At 61.1% G+C, this 9,602-nt stretch overlaps 2 protein-coding genes across 2 annotated transcripts; both read right to left on the reverse strand.

Annotated features, from left to right (window-relative positions):
• Positions 1 to 1,982: 1,982 nt before the first annotated feature.
• On the reverse strand, positions 1,983 to 3,803 carry LMJF_14_0910 (putative glutathione synthetase; the record flags this gene model as incomplete). Its single annotated transcript, XM_001687638.1, has 1 exon — positions 1,983 to 3,803. The coding sequence occupies one exon, from the start codon at positions 3,801 to 3,803 to the stop codon at positions 1,983 to 1,985; it is 1,821 nt and encodes a 606-aa protein (XP_001687690.1).
• Positions 3,804 to 4,714: 911 nt separating this feature from the next.
• Positions 4,715 to 9,361, reverse strand: LMJF_14_0920 (putative mitochondrial DNA polymerase I protein C; the record flags this gene model as incomplete). The annotated part of the gene is made up of 1 exon (XM_001687639.1): positions 4,715 to 9,361. One exon carries the CDS (start codon positions 9,359 to 9,361, stop codon positions 4,715 to 4,717), a length of 4,647 nt encoding a protein of 1,548 aa, XP_001687691.1.
• Positions 9,362 to 9,602: the final 241 nt, after the last annotated feature.

Here is a 9,602-nt window from a genome sequence, read left to right on the forward strand (position 1 = left end):
ACGCAGCTGCTTGCAGACAACACCCGCGCAGGCGCGGATCCTTCCACCATCAAGAGCACCACCCCCTCGCCTCATTTTCTCGCATCTAGCCACTTCTAACACATCAACAGCCGCCACCAATCCATCCCCACCCCGCCCCTCCTCCTCCTCCTCCTCTACACACACACACACACACAGTCGCGCAGGGAGAAAGGGCGAGCAAGTACGGCAACTTGCGTCGACAAAGGAAAAGTGGAAAGAGCAACGGCACCACGCTCTGTGAACGAGCGGATACAAAAAAGGGCGCACACGGTATTATTGTGTTGCCACTCGTGCTGGCGGCCTGATCGGGTGCGCGCGCTCGCCTTTCCTCCCTTGCCCGTCTCCACGCAAACGTACGTATTCGCTTGAACCGAGTTCAATCCCGCCGCCCCCCTTCCCATGGTGACGGAAACAGGCAAACACACAGGCGGAAGCAACTGCACCTGCAGGCACGCCCGCAGTCGTCGTTGCTTTACACCTTGTGCACCGTATCGCAGCATCTAGCAGTGGACCTCTGGTACCATATAAAACAACGTGCTCACAAGACGTGTGGTCGGGGCAGGGGGGGGGGCTCCTAGAATCCTGCGGCAGAGCGAGCGTGCAGCAACTACAAGAGAACGAGTGGAGAAACCCCACCACCTTCCCTCCGCTTCCCTCCCCCTCTCCTTGCTACGCACGCACCACCAAAATGGACGCATGCACAGCTGCGAGAATCTCTCCGAGCGATGTAACGCTGCAGCCGCCTACTTTGAAAGAGGTGAGGGCGCGAGGCCGATCGCTCATCATCGAGCCAAACAGACACGATCAGAAGCGAAAGGCACGCACACACGCACGCAAGGGCAAGGCACAGCTGACTAATCACTCGTTTTCAATGCGGAGTTCAAACGGAGGGTGGGATGGGGGAGGGGGAAAGGGTATACCACAGACTCCATCTGCGGTCGCACGTGCACACACGGAGCCCACGAAGAGGCGCGGCATTGCACCCTGTTGGATGCCTGGTGAAGGGCTGCGGAGAAGAGCTAGCCGAAGAAGCAAAAAAAAAAATGAAGGACAGGAAGGTTAGACGTGCGTGTGTGTGTGTGTGTGTGTGAAAAGCCCTCTCGTGCATGTGTCCATCGTTGCGCTTGTCGCGTTTCTCGTTGGCTGATCGACTCTCGCAGTGCGCACAGGTGTGCGTGTTCGCCGATCCGAGTAAGCACGCGTTCGAAAACAGGGATGGCGCTTGTGCGTGCTCCGTCCAGAGCCCGCAGCGCAAGCGACTAGGGATGGTGGTGGTGACGGTGGGGAGCGCTCTCTATCGCGCAGCCACGCCTCACGTGCGCTGCTCGTTGCTACTTCTTTCCTCTTGTTGCTTGATGCATGTGACAGAATAAAGGCTAAAAGAGATGCAGACGGGGAGGGGAAGGAAGAGAAGGAGGAAGAGGGAAGGGAAGATGGTGGGTGAGGGCTGTGCGGGTGGGTGGGGAGGGAGAGAGGGGAGAAGGGAGAAGGGAATGATAAGCGAGCCCCCGACAGCTGCCTCGCCTGTCGCCGCACATCTCTGTTTGTGATAAGCGCGACCCAAACACGACAGATGATAATAATAACAACCCAACAAAACGAATATATATATATACATATATATATATATACATATATATATATATATGTAGAGAGAGAGCGAATTGGCAGAAGACGGCAAGATGTGCACGTGGCGTCCACCCATGCAGAAGGGCTACAATACACGGAGGACAACACGGAGAGCGGTGCGGGACCCAGCTTCACGAAAACCCTAGCCAGCCCGCAAGATCACAACTCGCCCTCGTTCGCTCGCCTTGCGTCTGTCGCTTTGTGCGCTTTATACACGGCAAGAGGACCCTGCGGCCGATGACGCGTCGCGGCCGTACCTCCGGTAGGCATGAACTCTCAGGTACAGCCACCTCTCAGCGACCACGCTGACACCAGACAACAAATTGCAGCACCTAACTGATTATCTGCACGCTGTCCAAGGCCGCTACGCCAGCTATCACGCCGCCGTCCGCGGCATCCGCCGGCTTCGTCCGCACCAAGGTGCCGGCGGCTTGGTTCATGATGTACCCGTTTGCGTCAGATGACAAGATGACGCCGAAGATGCCGACCTCCGAGCATGCATTCTTCTCCACGTGGATGCTATTTTTCTGGAAGAAGACACCGGTCGCAACGGGGTAGTCGATTTTGCGCATCAAGATGTACTCGCGCCGGATCTTCTGGTAGAGCGGGTCGTCGCTCGTCACATCACGCAGCATGCGCTGCATGGGCTCTCCGGCGATGAGGTTGCCACCTCCCTCCAGCTGAGGCTTTAGCACATACTGCTCCGGGTGCAACACCGCGTCGGCGATCCAGTACTCCGGGTCGCTGATCACCTTGCCCTCGTCGATGCGCTGCCGGTTCGCTGCAAGCCGCGCGTACTCATCGCTATTCAGCGAGTACTGCGGAGCAAAGTGCTCCGCCAGGGCGGCTGCCTTCTGCTGGTTGCCAGCGAAGCTCACCGGCGCCAGCACCTCCGACACGTTCGACATGAGCTGCTGCATCTTTTTAAAGGTCATCAGGTGGTACGGAACGCTCGGGCACTTCACCGCGTTGGACTCCTCGATCTGCTCTCGCGTCTGCCACGCCGTTTCCGTCGGCAAGTCCTTCGGCACGTAGGTGCTGCGGAAGTAGGCCACCGCTACAACGTACTTCTCGTCTACCACGGCGAAGGGCGGCAGCAGCTGCTCGCTCAAGACCTCCTCCGTCTCCGTGCTGCGATCGCGTTCGTTGCCACAAAGGGTGGCGTGCTCCAGCCGCATCGTCTCATGCAACTGCGCGAGCGTGCGTCGCAGACTTAGCACGCCATGCGTTTCAAGCAGCTCCAGCAGCAGCCTGTACTGATCAGCCGTGTTAAGCTCGTTTTCCTGCACTACGGCGAGCACAATCGGCTTCAGCAAGACACCCGTGCGCTGATGATACTGGCGAAGGAAGCTCGAATAGGGCACGGCGTTGCGCCAAACAGCAACTGCTTCGGCAAGAGCCGCCGACACCTGCACCGTCGAGTTGTGTTTTTCGTCTGTCACATACGCAGACTCACGTTGCCGCGGCGATGCGGCGACGACGGACGGCGTGGCGAGCGAAGCCGCTTTAGTGCTCTCGACCACCGCCGCATCGCCAACGTTCATGAAGGCCTCGCGGAACTTGTGAAGGTACGCGTGAAATTTATGCACCAGCGGGGAGATGCCGGCGAATGAGCAACTGATGGTGTTAATCTCGATGTTCTTCCATTGTCGTGCCGTCCCTGCTGCAGCCGCGGCCGAGACCTCGGTGGAGGAAAGGTGGCTGCCGCTCTCGGGGTCGACGGAGCTCATGTAGTCGGTGCGAAGGATGCCCAGCATAAATGGCTGGTACACCGGGGCCTTCGCCCCGACGGGGGTGGTCATGTACACCTTCTCCAGGATGGCAAGCAGCCGGCCGGTGAAACTGCGATCGCTCTCTGCCGTCGACTTCATGGAGTCACGCAAGAACTCGAAGTTACGCGACGTGCGGTTGATTGCCTCGTTCCACAGGAGCTGGCGGTCGTACAACTGGCGCAGCACATCCGCCTTCATGGGGAAGGGACGCAGGGACAAGGCAGGATGGGTGATTTCGTAAGTGTCGGGCTGATGAATGGCAAGTCCCAGCTCAAGGCACTTGGCCGCGAGCTCCTCCTCGCTCGGAAGACCCTCAAGTACATCGTTGGAAACTGCCGCACCGGTGACGGTGGTGGCCGTCTTCTTCGTCGTGGCGGGCATGTATTCCGCGTTTTCGTTGTCTGTTCTGAAGATGAGACGGTGCGTGGACAATGAGGGATGGGGGAGGAGGAAGAGTAGGGGTGGGGGTGGGGGGCAGGGGACACGTTGGTTTTCGGGTTGCCCTGAAAGAGAACCGCAACCGGAAAACACACGCAGGCCCGTGCGCACGAGGAAAACCTGCGCGCAGCAACAAATAGAGGCGACAAGGTTGTAGAAGGGAGACAGAGACAGAGACAGAGACAGAGAGAGAGAGAGAGTGGTGAGCACATGAGAACCGTACGCAGCCGAAAGGCGACGTCGAGCGCCGTTTCGCTTTGGTTCGTGCCTGCCCCGCTTCGCGTTTTCAACACGTCCATGTCTCCAGCGAAACGACACCCCTCCCCCCTCCCCCCTCCCCTCCGCCGGCCCACATGGGCTGGTGGGAAGCGGCACAGCAAGTCGAGCGAACAAGACGAAAGGCAAAACGAAAACGAACAACAGCGATCCGCGCCAGCAAGGCAGAAACCTCCCTCCCTCACCACGAAGACGACAAGAAAGATGGCCTGGGGTGGCCGTGTTGCTGCCACAGCAGCGACTCTTCCCCACCGACAGAGAGACTCAAGGGAGGGAGAGACACAGGCAGACACACACACACACACACACACGGACACACATGCGCATGCGCGTCCGTAAACGTAACGACTGCCGCGCCCAATGAAACGCCCACGTGCGCCGACACACGCACTTGTTGAGCAACCACTACTCAGGCGATAGTATCTATGATGCGCTCTCTATGATGCGTCATCGCTGTAGGTATGCTCTTTTCGCCCCACACAACATGACGATACAAAAACAGCCTCAGGTTGGAGGAGGAGGAGGGGCACACACGCACGCACACACACAACCTCGCTCCTTCACCTGCGATCCGGCCGCTACACCGACAACTCCCCCAGTGACGGACCGGAGTGGATCTCCGCCTTGAAGGGCACATCCAGCTTCATGTCCGGCCAGAGGGCGGCAATAGCTTCCTGCGTGTGCCCCATGATGCGGGCGAGATCAGCGCAAACCTCGTCGGCGACACACTTGTGCGCGTCCACCCACACGCAGTCGTGCACGGTGTTCACCAAAAACGCCTTCTCGCCGTAGTTGCGCTTGCGGTAGAACTCGCGCACGATGGCGCCGCACATGATCTGCACAATCTCACCAGCGAGCCCCTGCACTGGGTAGTTCTTCAGACGCGGTACACTCTTGCGGTCCCTCGTAAAGTCGAACTTGCTGCCGGTGGGCACAACAAAGTAGTACATCGGCTCCGTTAGCATCACGACGCGGCGGATGTTGGCGTTCCAGAGAGACGTGTCCAGCGTGCGCAGCCGCAGCAGCCGATCCGCACCTGCCTCGACGCACCTCGTGACGAGGCTGTAATACTTGCTCAGCTCCTTGTAGTGGTGCTCCTCGGCCACAATGAGGCGATCCACCTCCTGCTCTGTGAGCCCCGTGGTGGTGGAGATGGTCGAGACGCCAGCGCCGTACTGGCGCTGGAAGGAAAACACCTTCGCCTGCTGACGCAGCTGGATGTATTGCGGGTCCTTCTCCACCTTCGCCTTCCGCACCACATCCTCGTAGGGCTCCTTTGTCATGAGAGAGACGCGTAGGCAGTGGAAGTCGATGTTGTCGCGCAGCTCCTGCATCATGCGCGGGTCTCGGCACAGCGCGGCCAGGACGACGACCTCGAGCTGGCTGTAGTCTGCCTCGATCATCATACCCTGCGCACTGAATCGTGACACAATCAGGCGGCGCAGGTCCTCCTCCTTCGGAATGTTCTGCAGATTCGGCGACTGAGAAGAAAGGCGGCCCGTGGCCGTCACGCAGTGGCATAGCTCGCCGTGAACGCGGTCGTGGCACTCCGGCAACACGGCGCGGAAGAGGCAGCCCTCCTCGAAGAGCTGCAGTTTCTTCTCGGTAAAGCGCAGCTGCTGCAGCGCGGAGAAGAAGGAGAGGTCGATCGTCTTGTACGGCGACAGCAGCATCGTCACTCGCTCCATCGCGTCGGCGCCGGATGACGCGGACTTGCCACGCAAGAAGCGTCGCAACAGGGGGTGCAGCTTCGCCGGTGTCACCATCCATAGCATGCCGGCCGTCGAGGCCCGCTCCTGCCCATGCAGGCCCTGCGGCGCGCTCGACGGAGTTGGCTGCGAGCTGCGGAATGCGTCACGCGGCGTGCCCACGACCGAGGCGCACTGCGACACAATACTCTTCACAGCCCCCTCGACTCCGCCGAGCGACACGAGCTCCTTCGCATGCGCCTCCCACGTGCACCGGGCCGAGAAGGTTGTGGCGTTGGATGATCTGAGCTCCGAGAAGTCCGACTCGAAAGAGTCGGCACCCTGCGGCGGCGGCGGGAAGGCCTTCGTGACGTCCGCGAAGCACACCCGCTCCAGCGATGCCGGCTCGCCGTCCGCGCCGACGCCGTCTACTTGCCCGTCAAACACGGCCTTCTTGATGGCTTCGAGTACTCCGCTGTCCACAAGCGACTCCAGCTTGTCGTGCGCGCAGTTTGTTAGAATGAGAATGTTGCGCAGGTCTGCCGCGATGTCACCGTCACCCGCCGCCCTGCCTCCTTGTCGCGTCCTCTTTCCACCCGACTTGCGAGTTGTGGGTACCTTCGCTTCCCCTGTCGATGCCGCGGACGACGCTGCGAGGAGCTGCTTGAGTGGCTCATAGGCAGCGATGCGTTCCTTCAGCTGTGTCACCGTCACTACATCCGGCCTCTCCGCAACAGGAATAATGTCGTCCACGGCGACACGCAGGTTCATCTCGCGCGCCTCGGGGTCCGTGACGGCGGGGCAGTAGAGCGATATCTGCTCCATCCAGCCGCCGATCTTCACTTTGCAGAGCACCACCACGACGGCGGTCTGCTGAATGAGAGCATCCATCGTGCAGCGCTTGCAGAGCTGCTGGATTGTCTGCAGGCTGCGCTGCGCATCATTCAGAGTAATGGCACTGCCGCTGCTTGGGCCGCCGCTGCCTGTGCCGCCGTTGCCGCCGAGTAAGGCGTCCGCCTGCGTGTACGCCTCTGGCGCCTTGGTACCAGTGACATGGCACACGGCATGCGGGAAGAGGCTCGTTGCCGGGTACCTGGTCGGCTTTACAGGAATAAAACGCGATCCGAGGTGGCGACACAGACCACCGCCGTAGATGATGGTGCTGATATCCTGCGGAGAACGGAAGTTGATACGCTGCCGCACATCGTCGTCCATGGACTGTGTGAAGTCCATGATCTTGTGATGCAGCACCTTCTCTAGTCGCTCGTGCTCGAGGCGCAGCGTATTGGCAAAGTATGTCACCTGTGACTGCGGCACCAGCTGCAGCCCCTGCAGCTCCATCTCCATCGACGCCAACAGGCCGTCCATGCGGTGCTGCACCGAGGACATCTGCCGCGTGCTCACAGCGACCTCGAGCTGCATCTCGTAGATCAGTTTCAGCTTTGCTAAGGGCTGCATCGAGCCCTTCAGCGGCCCATCGTGGTACTGCAGCAGCGTTCGCTCCATCGTGGCCAGGTGTAGGTTGTTGAAACCCTTCAGCAGGTACTGGGCATACTGAGCGCACCAGATCTTGCCGCCGTTGTACAGGAACGTGCGCAACCGCACGCTGCGCCGCAGGAACAGCAAGATGCGCTTGATGTCCCACCCGATCAGGATGGCGTTCTCGGCCCTGTTCTTCGGATCCGGCGCGTCAGGTGGGCCGATCGGCAACGTGTCTGGCAGCACCACCTCCGGGTCGACAAACTCCTTCACCTCACCCGTCCTGTCTTCGATTTTCGCCCTCCAGTGACGCACCGCCGGCGGGTTCATCAAGTTGAGCGACGTCCACAGTTGCCCCGACACGTCCACCATGCCGTTGCGCGCTGAGAACGGGTTATCCGCGCGGCGGGCGGCGGTGACGCTTGCACTCCTGACATGCATAAAGTACGCGACGCGGCTCCGCATCGCTTCCTGCAGCGCCTTCTCTCGATCGAGCCGCTCGTGGCTGTTGTAGATGACTTGAATGTGCTCCTCCAGGAGTCGGCTGGCCTGTGCGGTGGCACGCAAATCACGCACGGAGGCGCCACCTCTGCCGGCAGCGCCGTTTGGAGCGCCGCCGCGGATGGGGCGGCTCATGGTATCGACGGGCTTGCCACCGGCGCCGCCTCCCATCAAACGCGGCCCGGGCGCGAAGACGGGCTCCAGGAAGCTTGGCATGATCTCTCGCTGCACGCTGCGACGCTGCAGTCGGTAGAAGGCGGAGCTCGGGTGCGGCATGTGCGGTTCGCCGTTCTCCTCCTTCATTAGCCCCATCCAAGTGATGCGCGAAAAGCTATCCAGCGCCTGGGTCAGCATGGAGGTCAGGTTCAGCCGGTGCGGCCGCTCCAGCCCCAGCTGAGACTCCACATCCTGGAGAAGAATCGAGAAGGCACACTTGCCCTTGCGTGCTAGCGGGAAGCGGGCGAAGCACTCGGCGGCCGAGCCGGTGCCGATAATGTAGATCAGGTGCCGCTCTGAGAGGGAGAGCGGCTGCACAAACTGACCGGTGAGCAGATCCTGCATTGGGGGGACGGCTGCCGTGCCGGCTGCCGTGCGCGCCGGCGCCGACACGAAGATGAGGCCCCACCGATCTTTGTCGCTGCGCAGCAGCCCGCTCGAGGTGGCGGCGAGAGACGCGGCGACAGCACCGGTTCGGCGCCGCGTGGCTTGATTGCCGCTCGTCGAGGAATACAGCACAATCGCATCGGCAGCCGCCGCCAGCTGCGCCTGCAGGAGCTCCTTGTTGAGCATCGCGCCAGCGCTCATGTCGCCGGAGCGGCTTTGAAAGTTGAAGGCGGCGAGCAGAAACGACTGCGGGGCGCACGAAAGCGGTGCCGCGATGAAGTTCTTCCACTCCTCGGCATACGCGTTCAGCACCGCGACGGTGAGAAGCTGCGGGTTCAGCTCCTTATCCTTCTTCTTGCGCGAGATCACCTCGCGCAGCTTGGCGTAGGAAAAGAAGAGATGGTCAGGATCCTCGTTCAGCCGGGGGTGGTAGCTGCCTGCCGGCGGCGGCGGTCGTGCAGGCCGCGACAAGCCGATGGCGTTCTGCAGCAGGGCCACGCTCGGCGACTGTAGCGTTGGCACAAAGATGGCGACGAAGGACGCGCGAAAGAGGCTGATCCACTCCACGTAGCGCGATTTGATCTCATTCAGTTTGCACACAAGCCGCGCGCCGCTCGCGATGTCCTCGAAGGTGATGTCGAAGTTCACGGTAACACGCGTGTCTGGCAGGTACACGGCGATCGCGCGGAACGCCTTGCCGTGCTGCCGTGTCAGCGTGGCAAGCCGAAGATTCAGCGGGCTCTCAAAGTCGAGAAGGTTGCCGATGCACGGCAGTGCCGATGTGTGCGCTGGAGTGCTGCCAGCAGCCGCGGTGTCGGCCGGGGGTGGCACTCCCTCGCTGTCCACCGCGCTGTAGTCTGTCTCCTCGCGCACCTCGGCTGCGCGGCCTACCTGTTCCGCTTCGCCCAAGTTTGCGCCTGCCGCGGCATCATATGCGATATCGCCGTCGTCCATCGCCGCTCTGTCGTGATGATCGCTGCCAGCGTACCCACTTGCTTCCGCGTCGGCCACGCCTATAGGATCCCCGCAGAGGTCCGCATCGCCCTGCACCACAGCGCTCTCTTTGCCGCCGACGTCGCTTTCACCGGCCTCGTCAATGGTATTGCCTTCGTGCTGGTAGGGAGGATCCAGTGACACCTGCGCCACGGGTGGAGGTAGAGGCGGTTCAACCGCTGCAGCTGCGGCGGAGGAGGTC

The sequence above is a fragment of the Leishmania major genome, chromosome 14 (genome assembly GCF_000002725.2).
Source record: "Leishmania major strain Friedlin complete genome, chromosome 14".
Classification (NCBI taxonomy): Eukaryota; Euglenozoa; class Kinetoplastea; order Trypanosomatida; family Trypanosomatidae; genus Leishmania; species Leishmania major.